The sequence below is a fragment of the Equus asinus genome, chromosome 21, assembly GCF_041296235.1.
Source record: "Equus asinus isolate D_3611 breed Donkey chromosome 21, EquAss-T2T_v2, whole genome shotgun sequence".
In the NCBI taxonomy this organism is placed as follows: domain Eukaryota; kingdom Metazoa; phylum Chordata; class Mammalia; order Perissodactyla; family Equidae; genus Equus; species Equus asinus.
The window spans coordinates 94794377-94810106 of NC_091810.1; the positions used below are offsets into that span (position 1 = coordinate 94794377).

The 15730-nt window shown below is 37.5% G+C and overlaps 1 protein-coding gene across 3 annotated transcripts in view; it reads left to right on the forward strand.

Moving 5' to 3' along the window:
• Positions 1–15730, forward strand: part of EIF2A (eukaryotic translation initiation factor 2A) — a 35507-nt gene that overhangs the window by 17950 nt on the left and 1827 nt on the right. For all 3 annotated transcript variants that reach the window (XM_014838568.3, XM_070493661.1, XM_070493662.1), the window contains 8 exons: positions 69–168; positions 523–605; positions 3520–3593; positions 3736–3880; positions 4081–4197; positions 7232–7803; positions 11933–12046; positions 15601–15729. In XM_014838568.3, the coding sequence (XP_014694054.1) occupies positions 69–168; positions 523–605; positions 3520–3593; positions 3736–3880; positions 4081–4197; positions 7232–7803; positions 11933–12046; positions 15601–15729 (1334 nt within the window). The remainder of the gene's footprint in view (positions 1–68; positions 169–522; positions 606–3519; positions 3594–3735; positions 3881–4080; positions 4198–7231; positions 7804–11932; positions 12047–15600; position 15730) is intronic.

Here is a 15730-nt window from a genome sequence, read left to right on the forward strand (position 1 = left end):
TTTAAGAAGGAAATCTTTTTACTAGTACTAGGAGACAATTACTACAACAAATCTTGTTTTTATTGCAGCTTCTAAGGATGGCACAGCTGGGATACCCAACCTACAACTTTATGATGTGAAAACTGGGACATGTTTAAAGTCTTTCAACCAGAAAAAAATGCAAAATTGGTAAATAAGTGCTTTAAAATGCTAGTTATTTACAAAATATTTTCAATATCTTCATTGTATAATACTTGTTTCTCTGGTATTGACTTAGAAAATAACTTGTCAGACCAAAATCTAGATTTTTAAGGATTTTGTATGTAGGAATGTAATAGAGTAAAAACTTGTTCTTTCTTTTGTTTAGTATTCGAATGAAAAGGGACACTATTTTCCTATTACATACGCTAAAACTATTAGCAACTGACTTGACATCATTTATAAGTATTTTTCCTTAAATGGTAAACAATATCACAAACTTGACATGTTATGTGATGTTATATTTTGTCTAAATTATTTTTGTATTCTTTCTTTTCAATATAGGTGTCCATCCTGGTCAGAAGATGAAACTATTTGTGCCCGAAATGTCAACAATGAAGTTCACTTCTTTGAAAGCAACAATTTTAGTATGGAAAGATTTATGAAACAATATTATTTAGTATAAATGTATACAGTGTTGATTGCCTTATATGGCATTATATTACTTACTATAAATGGATCCAGTTTTGATTGCTTTATATCCCATCCTAAATACTGTTACTATATTAATCAACAATTGCTGTTATAGTAATTCATTTGATTAACTCTTAGAAATCTTAAAAGCTAATGAAATTTTATAGCACAAAGATTTTTTTAATAATAACTTTTGTTATCTGGTAATTGCTGTTAAGACATTTGAATACGTTTTTCTGAGTTTAGTTGCTATTGAAATTCAGGTACAAGTTTTTAAAATGTTTTATTGTGTAGAATTTCAAACTCAAAAATAGACACCTAGTCCCAATAACCACCAACCCGTTACCAACCCTGCCTCGTCCATACATCTGTCCGTCTCTCTCACTCTGCCAAAGGCAGTGCTAGATGTCATGTAATTTTACCTGTAAATATTTCAGTATGTATCTCTGGAGATTAGGGCTCTTGACTTTTTTTTAAGTTAGCCACCATATCATTATCACAGTGTTCGAATTTCTAATAATTGCAAATGGTATAATTTTTTTAAAACTCAGGATACAAATAAAGTCCCTCACATTGCAATTGATTGATATATCTTCTAAGTTTCTTTTAAGCTATAGATGCTCTCTCCATCTCCTTTTTTCTTCCTTTGCAGTTTATCATTTAAGAAAGAAGGTTATTGTCCTATATATTTTCCCGTGGTTTGAATTTTGCTATTGTATCTCATCCTATAATTTAACAAGTTCATCTGTCCCCTGTAAATAGGTGTTTGGATCTAGAGTCGGTCAGCTTCAGGTTCTTCTTTTTTGGGGAGATGAGGGCAAGACGACATCATAAGGTGATATTAAGTTCTTTTATCAAGAAGCACGTAATGTCTTGTCTTTAATTTTGTGAAGTTAGTTGACATTAATGTTCAACGCCTAGATCCATTTTTATGTGAGTGGTTACAAGTTGATGATGTTCTAATCCACCCTTCCCTCTCATTTATTAGCTGTAGTACTTCTATAAAGAGAAATTCCCTCATCTACTATTTGGTTTCCTAGAGGTACTATTTATATAGGAAAGGCAGGATAGGTGTTCTTTCCCTTTATCACTTTTACTATAATGAGTTCTTTCTCTAGCAGTCTCCATCACAACCAGTTAGTTCCCCCCCATCCTTCTGAACTGTGGATTTAAATATATATGATGTGTTTCAATCAATTGCAATTATTATCATTATTGATGCACAAATTGTCTCATCCTTGGTCAATTAGTCTTTAATGACTTCTTTGCTATACGGTAAGACAAGCCGTTCAGGGATTATCTTGTGTATTTCCTGCTATACACCTGGAATTGGCCAATGCTCTAAAATACTCTGGTTCCTTTTAGTAGAAAATTGTGTTTAGAAACCACAGTCTGGGTGTAAGGAATTCTCATTGCTACTGTGTTGATCATCGCTTCTAGGTCTCTTTTTCTTTTTTATCTTATATCTGTATTTCCTTTTGTTTACAACAAGAATCCTGATTCTCTAGGACACTAGGGGAGATAGTTTGAGAATGTCACATTCACATACAGTCATGCGTCACTTAACAACGAGGATATGTTCTGAGAACTGCGTCGTTAGGCGATTCTGTCATTGTGTGAACATCAGAGTGTACTTACACACACCTAGATGGCATAGCACCTAAGCTATGTAGTACTAATCTTTTAGTTGTATATGCAGTCTGTCATTGACCAAAACATCATTTTGCAGCACATGACTATCATTATTCATTTGCTTTGTTCCACATTAACTATATATAGTATTCTTAGAATGGCAATACCAACAATAACACCAATAACTTGATTACTGAAAATAATTTAAAGAAAAAAAGTTTTGCAGTTCCTTTTATCCTTAGAGTGACTGTGCACTTTCAAGTGTATTAAAGTAGAAAGGGAATTGGTAACTGTTTGCGTGTGCCAAAGATGGACTGCAGGTTGATTTGAGCACCGTGCACACAATCTTAGCCATGCACCTCATTTTCTTGTTTTCAAGACTCATTCCTGCCCCGCTGATTTTGATTAGTTTGCTTGCTTATCTTACTGGCCTCGGTGAGCATTCCAAAAGAAGGGGGCTGCCAGTTTTTGCTCCCATTAACTTGGGGAGCTGCATTGTTTATAACATGGCTTCTGACTGCCTGGCACAGAGGAGGCACTCAATAAATATGAGCCATTGTTACTGTTGTGATCATCATTATCATGTATCTGTTTATCACATTCGTTACAGAATTTCTGTATCCACATTCTACAGTAGCAGGCTAGAGTCATCTTTCCCACTTCACGAGCTCTAAGACTGCTTTATTGCAGAGGTTGAAGAGAAGAGAACTGACATTTATTGAATACATACTGTGTACCTGGCACTGTGCTCTTAAAATCAGTCACTTGGGCCAGCCCTGTGGCCTAGTGGTTAAGTTCTGTGCACTCCACTTCGGCAGCCTGGGTTTGGTTCCCGGGCACGTACCTACAGCGTACCTACACCACTCCTTGGTGGCCATGCTGTGGCAGTGACCCACATAGAAAATAGAGGAAGATTGATACAGATGTTAGCTCAGGGTGAATCTTCCTTAACAACAAAAAAATCATCATTAAAAAAAATTTGTCACTGGGAGTTGGATATGTAATTCCATTACTTGTCCAATGTCACAGCTAGTAAGTGGCTGAGTAGGAATTCAAGGGCAGGCCTGTCTTGTGCCCAGCCCATGCTTTTTCCACTGTGTTGCTCTACCTTACCTACATGAGACCACAGTGAGCAGTATTAGTATACAGTTGCATTAACCTTTTATAAGGCATTCAGAATTTAACATATTCCTGTTAGCTTCTCTCATGAATCTAACACCATTTACTTTTTTTTAGATACAATCACAAATAAATTGCATTTGCAAAAAATTAGTGATTTTGTGTTATCACCTGGACCCCAGCCATACAAGGTAATTGCTACATTGTTTTTGTTTATTTATGTGGGATATTGGGATTAAACCTTTTCCTTGTTTTTAGTAACTGTAAAAACATGTCCATCTTAGTTTACATGCTTCAAAAAATTAAGTAATGACTTATGTCTGTGTATCGTAGGTGGCTGTCTATGTTCCAGGAAGTAAGGGTGCACCTTCATTTGTTAGATTATATCAGTACCCCAACTTTGATGGACCTCATGCAGCTTTAGCCAATAAAAGTTTCTTTAAGGCTGATAAGGTTACAATGCTATGGAATAAAAAAGGTATGATAAATACATTTATCTCTCATTTTGTTTATCAAGTATTAATTTAGACTTATATTTTTGCATATATAGAAAAAAAGGGTATCAGTGCTTATTTAATGAAAATTTACATGTGCTCTGTTATACTTTTTAATATTTTTCTTACCACCATTTTTAGGCTAATTTGTGTTTTAAACCTAATTAAAGTTTTTACTGTCTAGCTACTGCTGTGTTGGTAATAGCTAGCACCGATGTTGACAAGACAGGAGCTTCCTACTACGGGGAACAGACACTGCACTACATTGCGACAAACGGAGAAAGCGCCGTGGTGCAGCTACGTGAGTACCCCAGTAGGCCTCCTGTGATGAAAACAAGGAGAGTAAAACATGTTGTGCCTTAAAGATGATATCCTCTAAATTCTTGAGCAAGTGATAAAACTCACATTTTATAACCTTTAAGATAAAACTCCTGTTACGTAAGAAACTTAAAATCTCCCCATACATACCTTATTTTGACAGAATCCGATTAGGTAATTTAGTCATGCCAGCGTTTCAGTAGGGAACTTGCTTATTGAGGTAATCGCCTTGTAGTAGCTCTTTTGGGACTTATTTACCTTATTAGGACAGCAAGTTGATCTAGTGAGTTTAGCACTATCTTCAGAACTAAAGAATGTTACTACTTCATCTTTTTGTTTGGTTTTGTTTTTTGAGAAAGATTAGCCCTGAGCTAACATCTGCTGCCAATCCTCCTCTTTTTGTTGAGGAAGACTAGCCCTGAGCTAACATCTGCTGCCAATCCTCCTCTTTTTTGCTGAGGAAGACTGGCCCTGAGGTAACATCCATGCCCATCTTCCTCTACTTTATACGTGGGACACCTACCACAGCATGGCTTGCCAAGTGGTGCCGTGTCCCCAGCTGGGATCCGAACCAGTGAACCCCAGGCCGCTGAAGCGGAATGTGCGAACTTAGCCACTGCACCACCATGCCGGCCCCCATCTTTTGTTTTGATGAGCTAAATTAACTGTAAAATCATACAATTTTAAAATTCTGGCAACTCTCTTAATTTTTTCATTTTTAATTGGACATGTAAAAGTAAGGTAGCCTTCCTTACAAAAAACTATGTATTCCCATTGAAGTCAGAAACAGAACAAGGATGACTCCCCACTCCACTATTATTTAACATTCTGAAAGAACTAATCAGTGTAACTGGTCAAAAGAATTAAGTATACAGTTTTGAAGGAGAAAATAGAATCATCTCTGCTCATATAGATGAAGTCACAGTATAAATAACAGCCACTGGGGCTGGCCCGGTGGTACAGTGGTTAAGTTCGCACATTTTGCTTTGGCGGCTTGGGGTTCACCAGTTTGGATCCCGGGTGCCGTCATAGCACAGCATGGTAAGCCATGCTATGGCAGGTGTCCCCTGTATAAAGTATAGGAAGGTGGACATGGATGTTAGCTCAGGGCCAGTCTTCCTCAGCAAAAAGAGGAGGATTGGCAGCAGATGTTAGCTCAGGGCTAATCTTCCTCAAAAAACCAAACAAACTACCACTTAAAAAACAGTGGTAGGAAAGATTCCATGTACAGCAACAAAAACTAGAAATATATAGGACTGATGGGAGGAAAATTAAAACTTCTGAGGGACAAACTATGACCCTTAATAGGAAGAATTTTATAAAGCTGTCATTTCTCAGGGCCAGCCTGGTGGCATAGTGGTTAAGTTTGTGCATTCCACTTCATCAGCCCAGGGTTCACAGGTTCAGATCCCAGGTATGGACCTAGCACTGCTTGTCAAGCCATGCTGTGGCAGCATCCCACATAAAATAGAGGAAGATTGGCAACAGATGTTAGCTCAGGGCCAATCTTCTTCACAAAAAATTTTCTCCCCATATTGGTCTAAAAATTATTAAAACGCCAGTACATTTTTTTGGCTTACAGAGAGGCAGATAGCTCAGTGGACCAGAACAGAGTCCAGAAGGAGATCCATACTGCCATAGCCATTGATATATATTAATGTCAGCATTTGAATCAGTGGAGGAAATGTTGATCGTTTAATACATGGTTGGAGGACAGCTGGCTAGCTATTTGGAACAAAAAATTAATATTACTACCTCTTCATCCAAATAAATTGCAGTTGGGCCAAAAGATTATACCTAAAACTACAGAACTAGAAGAAAATGTGGGAGAAATTTTTTTCTAATGTTAAAGTGGAAAAAGACTTTCTAAACAAGGCTGAATGCATAAGGGAAAAATGACAAATTTGAATATATAAAACTATAGATTTCTACCTTGGGGGAAGAAGAGACCACAGATTAAGCAAAACAAACAAAAATTGGGGAAAAAAATCTTTTTTGATAGACTTAGGGTAAGTATGGGAAAAGGTGAATTTTGTTAATATATCAAGTAAGTCAATAAAAGACCAATAATGGGAGAGAAAAATAGGCATGGGACAGTAAAGAATAGTCCACAATAAAAGAAGTGAAATTATATATAAATATATTAAAAGGCGCTTAGCTTATAATAAAAGAAATAGAAAGGAAAACAAGATACAGTTTTTCACTTAGTTGTTGGCAAAGATAAAAATCTGAAACCACGCAGTATGAATGAGAGTGAGGGGGAGAAACTGTTGCTGGTGTAAATTGATACAATTGCTTTGAAGGGCTTTTTGGTTGTGTGTTATCAAGTAAATGTATGTGCCCTTTGACCTAGCGATGTCATTCCCACGCGTGTATTTGTGTACACTCACAGTGGAAAACATACAGCAAGGTTTGTAATGGAACGCAGTTCAACTGACAAAGAATGAGCCAGATCTTCAGGTGCTTGCACAGAAAAATCTCCATGATAGAGTATTAAATGAAACAACAAAAGTTTAGAACTGTGTGTGTGTGTGTGTGTGTGTGTGTGTGTGTGTGTGTGTGTGTGTGTGTTTAAGAGAGAGAGGCTTAATTTCAATAAAAATATTCTGAAACGCTATGCAAGAAATAAATGGAGGGTTGCCTTTGTATAGAGGGACTTATTTTTGTGGCATGTCTTTTTATATAGTTTGTATTTTTATTACTATGTGCACATATTACCTCTTCCAATAAAAACTAGTTTTTTATTAATAGTGATAATAACCTATGCCTCTATGAGCCCACATTGCCAAAATGTTTAAAAGAAATTAAGATTCTTTAGGGGTTTTTACATAAATTTGTAATCATCTATTAATCCCCATAGTATGTCATGTAAAATATTTTAATTTTAACATACCTTGAAATTTTCTTTTTTAGTACTTGACATGTTTGTGAGTGTTATATGATTATGACTTATGTTAATAAATGTTATATTCATTTAATTCTTTATTGCTAATTTGGATTTTATATTCTTTTTCTAGCAAAAAATGGCCCCATTTATGATGTAGTTTGGAATTCTAGTTCTGCTGAGTTTTGTGCTGTTTATGGTTTTATGCCTGCCAAAGCAACAATTTTCAACTTAAAATGTGACCCTGTGTTTGACTTTGGAACTGGTCCTCGTAATGCAGCCTACTATAGCCCTCATGGACATATTTTAGTACTAGCTGGATTTGGAAATCTGAGGGGACAAATGGAAGTGTGGGATGTTAAAAACTACAAACTTATTTCTAAACCGGTGGCCTCTGATTCTACCTATTTTGCTTGGTGCCCAGATGGTGAGCATATTTTAACAGCCACATGTGCTCCCAGATTACGTGTTAATAATGGGTACAAGATTTGGCATTATACTGGCTCTGTCTTGCACAAGTATGATGTGCCATCAAATGGAGAACTGTGGCAGGTTTCTTGGCAGCCATTTTTAGATGGAATATTTCCAGCAAAAACAATAACTTACCAAGCAGTTCCAAGTGATGTACCCAGTGAAGAACCTAAAGTTGCAACAGCTTATAGACCCCCAGCTTTAAGAAATAAACCAATCACCAATTCCAAACTGGTAAGTACACTTTTACTACTTTGGGAGGAAAAGGTTTTTCAGTGTCTGGACCTTTTACTCATGCATGTTCTTGTGTTACTTAGCACCTGATCGGAATAGAAACTCTAGGGTAGAAATCATGGGGGAGCTACTGCTGAAGATGGCGAACAGTTCATATTGTTAAGCTGACAAAGGAGTTAGTTTGAAATCTCTGGGAAAGATAACTGCCTATGACATATTGCCTTTGTAGATCATGGGCTCAAGTTCAAATGCTTGTCCGGCGAGGCTGGTGATGTCAGGCAGTGGTGACGGGAAGAGAATGGTGAAAGGGAGAGGGCCTGCCCTCTTTAAAGGCAGGGCAGCTACACAGCAGGAGCTGATTGTTCCCGTAGATTCAAGGCCCCGTTTGCCAAAATGTTTGATTTTTCAAGACAAAGCAAGTCTGGGTGCTCATATGAACTCTCTCAATTTTTAGAACACTTTTGGTCAGACAAAACACATTTGTTGTCCTTAGGCCATCAGTTCCCTACTTCTGTTGTAAAGTTATGACCAGAGGATTGGTCAGTTTCCTTTTTTTTTTTTTTTAACGATTGGCACCTGAGCTAATAACTGTTGCCAACATTTTTTTGTGTTTTTTTTCCTGCTTTTTCTCCCCAAATCCTCTCAGTGCATAGTTGAATCTGAACTGGCGAAAGCCTGGGCCGCCGAAGCAGAGTGCACGAACTTAACCACTCAGCCACGGGGCCGGCCCCATCAGTTCTGATCTGCTTTAAAATGTTAGTGTTTCAGAGCTCAGGGGAGAGCGTTTACGTATTCATGCCCTGAGTTTCAGTGATGATGTTAAGGAATAAAGGTGCTCTGTAAGAGGAACAGCAGTATTGTTGGTGTTATTAGAAAGGGCCGTACCGCAGGCGTCGGCTGGGACTGTTCCAAGTACATGGAGACATATAGTCACTCAATGATTAGACTCTCAGGGAAGTAAATCCTTTTCCACAGGATGAGTATTCTTGTGCCTCCCTTTGCCACTCTTAACCTTCTCGAAAGCAAAAACAAAAGGAACAACTCTTCCTCCTTCACAAAATGTAGCAGTGGCCTGTAACTTCTTGACTTCGTTGAAATGTTCCGTTTAAACATTTTTGTGGTATTAACTTGTTTTGTAAAAATATATAAAAACTTGGGGCCGGCCCAGTGGCACAGCGGTTAAGTTCACATGTTCTGCTTTGGTGGCCCCAGGTTTGCCAGCTTAGATCCCAGGTGTGGACCTGCACACCACTTGTCAAGCCATGCCTTGGCAGGTGTCCCACATGTAGAGTAGAGGAAGCTGGGCACGAGCCAGCTCAGGGCCAGTCTTCCTCAGCAAAAAGAGGAGGATTGGCAGTAGATGTTAGCTCAGGGCTAATCTTCCTCAAAAAAAAAAAAAAAAATGTATATATATATATATAAAAACTTATATCACAAATTAAGCCCTATTTATGATATTTGTATTTGAATAAAAAAAGAAAGGATATAGTAGTCATTGGATTTGTCCTTTCTCCATATTGAAATTTTCCTTAGCTAAAATGAAAACAGAATAACATCAACCCATGCTGCTTTCCAAATCTGTGTAAGATAGCACAAGAGGAGGAAATTCTGAATTAATGTGTGTTTTTCTTCTCCGATCCATAAAACTAGTTTGTCTTGGTGGGGGCAGGGAGAGAAATTAATGTAGAAAGATAATACTTTGAAAATGCTGATAAAAGTAGGTGAGAACTTCTTAAAACCCCAATTTTTTTAACATTTAAGATTTCCACAAAATGTTTGCTTTTGTATGTGACATGGTGATTATGTGATCCTGTCAAATCATTTTGGCTGAAGGAACCACATGCCCACTACTGAGAACTTTTTGTTTGTATCTAATTCCGGAAATGAGATAAACGGCAAAGAAAATACTGTCAAGAAGTTGCTGGAAACAAAGACGTTCTAGTTGATAACTTCACAAAGGAGGAGGGTTACGTAGCAGAAGGGAAATAAAAGGGTGGTAGAATTCTTCTCCCTGAAGAAAAAAGGTACTTTTGTTATAAGTAAAAATTCATATATAAATTATACTTGAAGAAGTATTTCTTGGCTTTCCAAAAAACCTTCACTTTTATAATGTGTTCATCAAAACATAATATTGATACAACTGAAGAAACAAATTTCATTAATGATGAAATTGTGTACAGTGGACGCAGCAGTAAAGCCAGGACTCGTGTCCGTAGCAGCTGTGTGGGGTTTCTTTGTCTAAAGTGAACGTCTGTCAGTAGCTACGTGATGCTCGTAGTGTGGAAGAGACTTGTGATTCATCCTTTTTTCTTGCCTCATTTTTTATTGCTTTATCAGTTTTTGAAGTTCTCCTGAGTAGAAACTTTTTCAGTCAAAGCAAGATGCTATAGAAGAACCCACTATTGAAAGAATTTTTTTTTTTTTTTTAAGATTGGCACCTGAGCTAACAACTGTTGCCAATCTGTTTTTTTTCTTTCTTTCTGCTTTTTCTCCTCAAATCCCCCAGTACATAGTTGTATATTTTAGTTGTGGGCCCTTCTAGTTGTGGCACGTGGGACGCCACCTCAGCGTGGCCTGATGAGTGGTGCCATGTTCGTGCCCAGGATCCAAACTGGTGAAACCCTGGGCCGCCATAGCAGAGCACGTGAACTTAACCACTCTGCCACAGGGCCGGCCCCTATTGAAAGAATTTTGATGTATAGAACAAACTGTTCAGCAAATATTAGTCTATCTTAAATAACACTGTATGCAGTTGGGATAAAAAAGAAGGGAAAGGGGCTTGCCATCCAGATTTGTCTCTTCTACAAATGTGGGTTCTCATATATTCAGTTGCGTCAAGTAGGGTATGTACATAGAACTTTGATGACCTGAAATAGTTACGTAGCTGCTGAGATAAAGCCACTTGATGGTTTCTTATTTATCCTTCTGTGACTTAAATGTTTGAGCCCTGTCCATTTCCATAAAGCACTTCTAAGTACAGCATAGTTCTGAGATCTAGTGCTCAAGAAACTTCATGGAGATCTGGTCCTTTTGATGTGCTGAGTATGCTAGAGTCTAAGAGAGAGTTAATGTTCAGACGATAGCAAGGTAGAGAGAAACCAGTAAGTAGATCAATCTGGTGAGAGGTTGTAGTGCTGTCACTTATACTGGGTGTTGCCTGCAGCCACTCTGGAGATACTGGAACCTCTATAAATTTTTTATTTTCAGCTTTATTGAAGTACACTTGTCCTATAGAATTGTAAAATATTTAAAGTGTACATCATGGTGATTTGACACATGTTCATTGTGAAAAGATCCCTCCCATCCAGTTAATTAACATGTCCATCACTTCACGTATTTATCTTTTTTTTGGTGAGAACATTTGCGTTCTACTCTCTTAGCAAATTTCAATTATACAAAACGGGGTTACCAACTGTAGTCATCATGTTTTATGTTAGATCCTCCTTGGTCCTATGCTCAATTCACCCTCTTTCTGTTGTGGAATATACTTGATAGATGGTTTTATAAATATCTGGTGATGGAAATGATTTTCTGTTTTCATTGTATAGTCTGATAAGTCATTTAAGTTTTTGTCAGCCTCTTCATGATGTTACCCCTAGATTTGTAATTCTGCACTTACTTACCCCTTCCTATTTAATTTATTTTCTTATGGTCTGTTTTAGTTTTTCTATTTGCCTTTATTTTTAATCTTCTAATCTCTGATTTTGCAAGTAAAGAGCTAGCAAGTAATTCTTTGTGCAAAGAAAACAAATGAGGCAACTGGGTTTCTGTTGACAGTGGTCAGATCTAGAAAGACTGCAGAAGAAGCTATTGTCAGTGTCAGATTTCATAGGAATCATGGGTCAGTAGTAGTGCTAAGAAAAATTCCATTGTTTAAAGAAAACTAAAGTGAATTTCACCAGCCCTTACATAACTGAGAGATATCCTATATGAACTGATAGGAAGGTCCTCATTAAATCCACCTTGACAGTTGGGGTGTGCCTGCTGCTAATAAGAGGTTTGAAATATTCTTTGCCAGTGATCTTAAAATAAATTTGATAAATTTACTAGCAAATTTGTATGATTTGTTGTATATGTTTTTAAAAACATGGACTCCATTTCAAAATTGTTTATTTTATGTTTTCCATAGCATGAGGACGAACCACCTCAGAATATGAAACCACAACCAGGAAATGATAAGCCATTATCAAAAACAGCCCTTAAAAATCAAAGGAAGCATGAGGCTAAGAAAGCTGCAAAGCAGGTATTGGGGGCACTAATCTCTTCAAAACAAAACAAAACAAAATCAGTTAAATTAGCTTTAAGCCTTAAAGTTTAAAGAAGTGTAGTCTTAAAGTCTTGACTGTTATGTTATAAAATGTAGTTGGAGTTGGAGTTTGCTGGAGCCTGTGTGAAGTGGTATACTTTGCTTTCTTGAAAGCATGTGTTTGTTAAGAGAGAATAGAAATTACATGACTATAAGGCTGTTTTGTCACTCCATATTACATTACTATAGGAAATTATTCAACTGGGAATCTAAACTCCAGAAGTTCCCAAACAACGGAATTGTTCTACAGTAATCCTTCTTTTTGCTGAGGAAGATTAGCCCTGAGCTAACATCTGTGTCAGTCTTCCTCTATTTTGTATGTGAGTCACCGTCCCAGCATGGCCGCTGATGAGTGGTGTAGCTCTGTGCCCAGGAGCTGAACCTGGGCTGGAGAAGTGCACACTGAACTGAACCAGGAGGCCACAGGGTCAGCCCCTAAAGTAATTTTCTATGATTCTGTAGTTGAAAGACCACACCAGTGTGATGCTTGATAAATAAGTTGTGATCGTATGTGGTTTCTGATGACTGAGATCAGCTGGGCTGGGACTGTCTGGTTAGTGAAGTGGTGGTGACCGTATTTTTGAGATTTAGACAATGCAGTCTTGCTAGTAATGCTTGAATTTTGACAGTTCTACGTTACTTAGGTGTTTTGGTAGGCACTTGCTATTTTAAGGGGTAGAATTGCACTATGCAACCATATTCTGCTAAAATCTGGGCTTTTAATAAAAAAATGAGTGTGCTCTTTGGTAGTTAATATATTTCATCTCCAGAAATATCTTTATATAGCTCAGGTTTAGGTCATTTCAAGTAAAATTATCTGCTGCATGTATTAGACTTGTATGAAAGCAGGGCTTGTCCTTTCATCAGTGTGGGTGGAGACCTCTGCTGGCCCTAAATGTTACAAATTAGTAGTATCCTTATAGCTACGGGTAGGGAAGATTCCTTCTCCCCGCCCCTCCCCCCAGCTAATATTTTCAGATATGACAAATAAAATTTTTACAGTGTACAAAGTAGTGATTTGATATAGATATGCAATGTGAAAGGATTCCCACATTGAGTTAATTAACACATCCCTCACTTCACATATTTACCCTTTGTTTTTTTTGTCGAGAGCACTTAAATTCTACTCTCAGCAAATTTCACTTATATGAAACAGTATTATCGACTATAGTCATCATGTTATATGTTAGATCCTCAGACCTTATTCATCTTACAACTGAAAGTTTGTACCCTTTAGCAACCTCTCCCTATTTTGTATTTTCCCCACTCCCCAGCCCCTGGCAACCACCATTCTACTTTCTGTTTCTATGAGTTTGACCTTTTTTTTAGGTTCCAAATATAAGTGATACCATGCAGTGTTTATCCTCTGTCTGGCTTATTTTACTTAGCATAATACCTGCCAGGTTCGTTATTTACTAAAGATGATACTACTAATCCATCATTACAGAGTTGCGCTCTGCTGTTTTCCCAGTTGATGACAGGGTTTTCTACTTGCAAGATAATCCTTTCAGTATGCATTTTTGAGGACAGGCTGCAGTTGGTAAAAATTATGGCTGTGTGATAGAACAAAGGTAAATGATCCATGACAGGATCTTACCTTGACCAGACCTTTCCAGCCCTGCCTCTGAATTAAGTACCAAAGATAAAGGAGGCAGATGTGTGTAATCTAACCAAGTGCTTTCATAAACTGGTGATGATTTTTAAGCTTATTAACTTCACCAAAGAGAATTGAAACTAAGAGTTTGATCTTACCATATACACATACTTTCCAAAGAATGACCAGAATTTAAGTATAATAATGCAGACATTTTAACTTATTCTTGGTTAATATATGATAGAAAATTAAATTTCATATTTCACCTAATTTAATAGTTTTTCACATTTATAACATTAACCTTCCTTCCTAGAAGAACAATTACAAACTAAAGTTTTACGTTTTTTTATCTGAAGTCAAAAGTGAATTTTGATGAACAAAGTGTCTCTCTTCTCCTTTTGTCCTCTTTTCTTCCTTAATTTTATATTATGAAAAATACCAAACTGTATATTAATAGAACTTATAGGCTCCTTAAGAGTAGTAAATAGTTTCTTTTTGAATAATCTGTTAAAGTGCTCAGTAATCTTTTTTCACATAGAAAGTTAGGAATTAATGTTTGTTGCATTGGAGTGTACAAAAAAGTGCAACCAACATGACTTTAAAAAGAAAAAATGACTCTCATTCTGTACTCTCTGAAAGCCCTCAGGCAGACATTTTTAGATTTGGAGATCCAGGAGTGACTCCCTGTGCCCTGGGATGCTTTAGGAGTTCAGAGCATTCCACCCAGGACTCTGATAAGGGCTTTTAGAGTCTGGGGCTCTGTGTATTCCACTGGGAACTCTCTAAAGAAGAAGTCAGAGCCCTACCTTAGGGCCAAAAAGACTTAAATAACTTCTTTCCCCTCTTGTCAGAACATACATCTTGTCATAATTACCAAAGGAGAGTCATACTTCTGCCCTTTCACCTGTTTAGCGTGTGCAGTGAAGCACATATTTTGCTGGGGGCACAGGTCGAGCAGTGAACCAGGATCCTTAGGTACAGTGTAGTTGGGGATAGCACAGGAGGGATGCGGGCCACATTTGTGTGGCCAGTCTGGTCTCTCTTGGGGGTCAGGGGATTTTTCAGGAGGCCTAAAGGATAAGTAGGGTCAGCCAGGGACATGAAGCTGTTCTAGGCACAAGGAACACTACATGCAAAAGCTGGGAAACAAGAGTGTACCCCACCCCAGAGGAAATAAAATGGTTCAGAATCAGCACTTCCTCGAGGAGGAGGGATGAGGCTAGAAAGGCCATCCGGGTCCAAGCACAGTGGGAGCAATGTAGTACCCCTTTCCAGGGAAAGGTTTTCCATGGCACTTTGCTGTGGAGCTGAACTGGTCTGATTGTAAATAAATCTCTCTAGAACTTGTTCTGTAGCATCATCCATTACATCTACTCGATCATGTGTACTCAGAGTTTTAGAGGACATCATAAGAGTGAAACTTCAAATACCTTAGTTTAAAAAGCCCTCTCACATTTTCAAAACATCCATATAATATCCAAACATCTGGAGTGCTTGTTGGCTGATACAGAAATCCCCTAGTTTACGCTCCTAGGGTCATTTCATTTCTTTCGTTTATCCTTATATTACTAACAAAATATTATTTTTTATTTAATATTATGTTACTTTAACTCTAAATTCTAGATCTAGCAAAGTGTTCCCTATGACAATTATATAGTTAAAACCTTTTGGGTGTCTCCTTATACTGTGATTTTTTTTAAGTTACAGTGTATCTATTATGGGACAATCTAGCATACTTCATGAGACCTTCAATTCAGATCCTTTCTTTATATAAAATGTAGTATAAAGGATAAAATCACATTTTGGTTTCTGCATTTTATATACCAAGCCTATGTTGGTTGAAATACTTTAATGTTTTCATTTTAGAAAATTGAATTTTTGAAAATATTTCCTGCAGGAAGCGAGAAGTGACAAGAGTCCAGATTTGGCACCAGCTCCTGCCCCGCAGAGCACACCACGAAATACTCTCTCTCACTCAACTTCTGGAGACCCTGAGATAGACAGAAAAATCAAGAACCTAAGGAAGG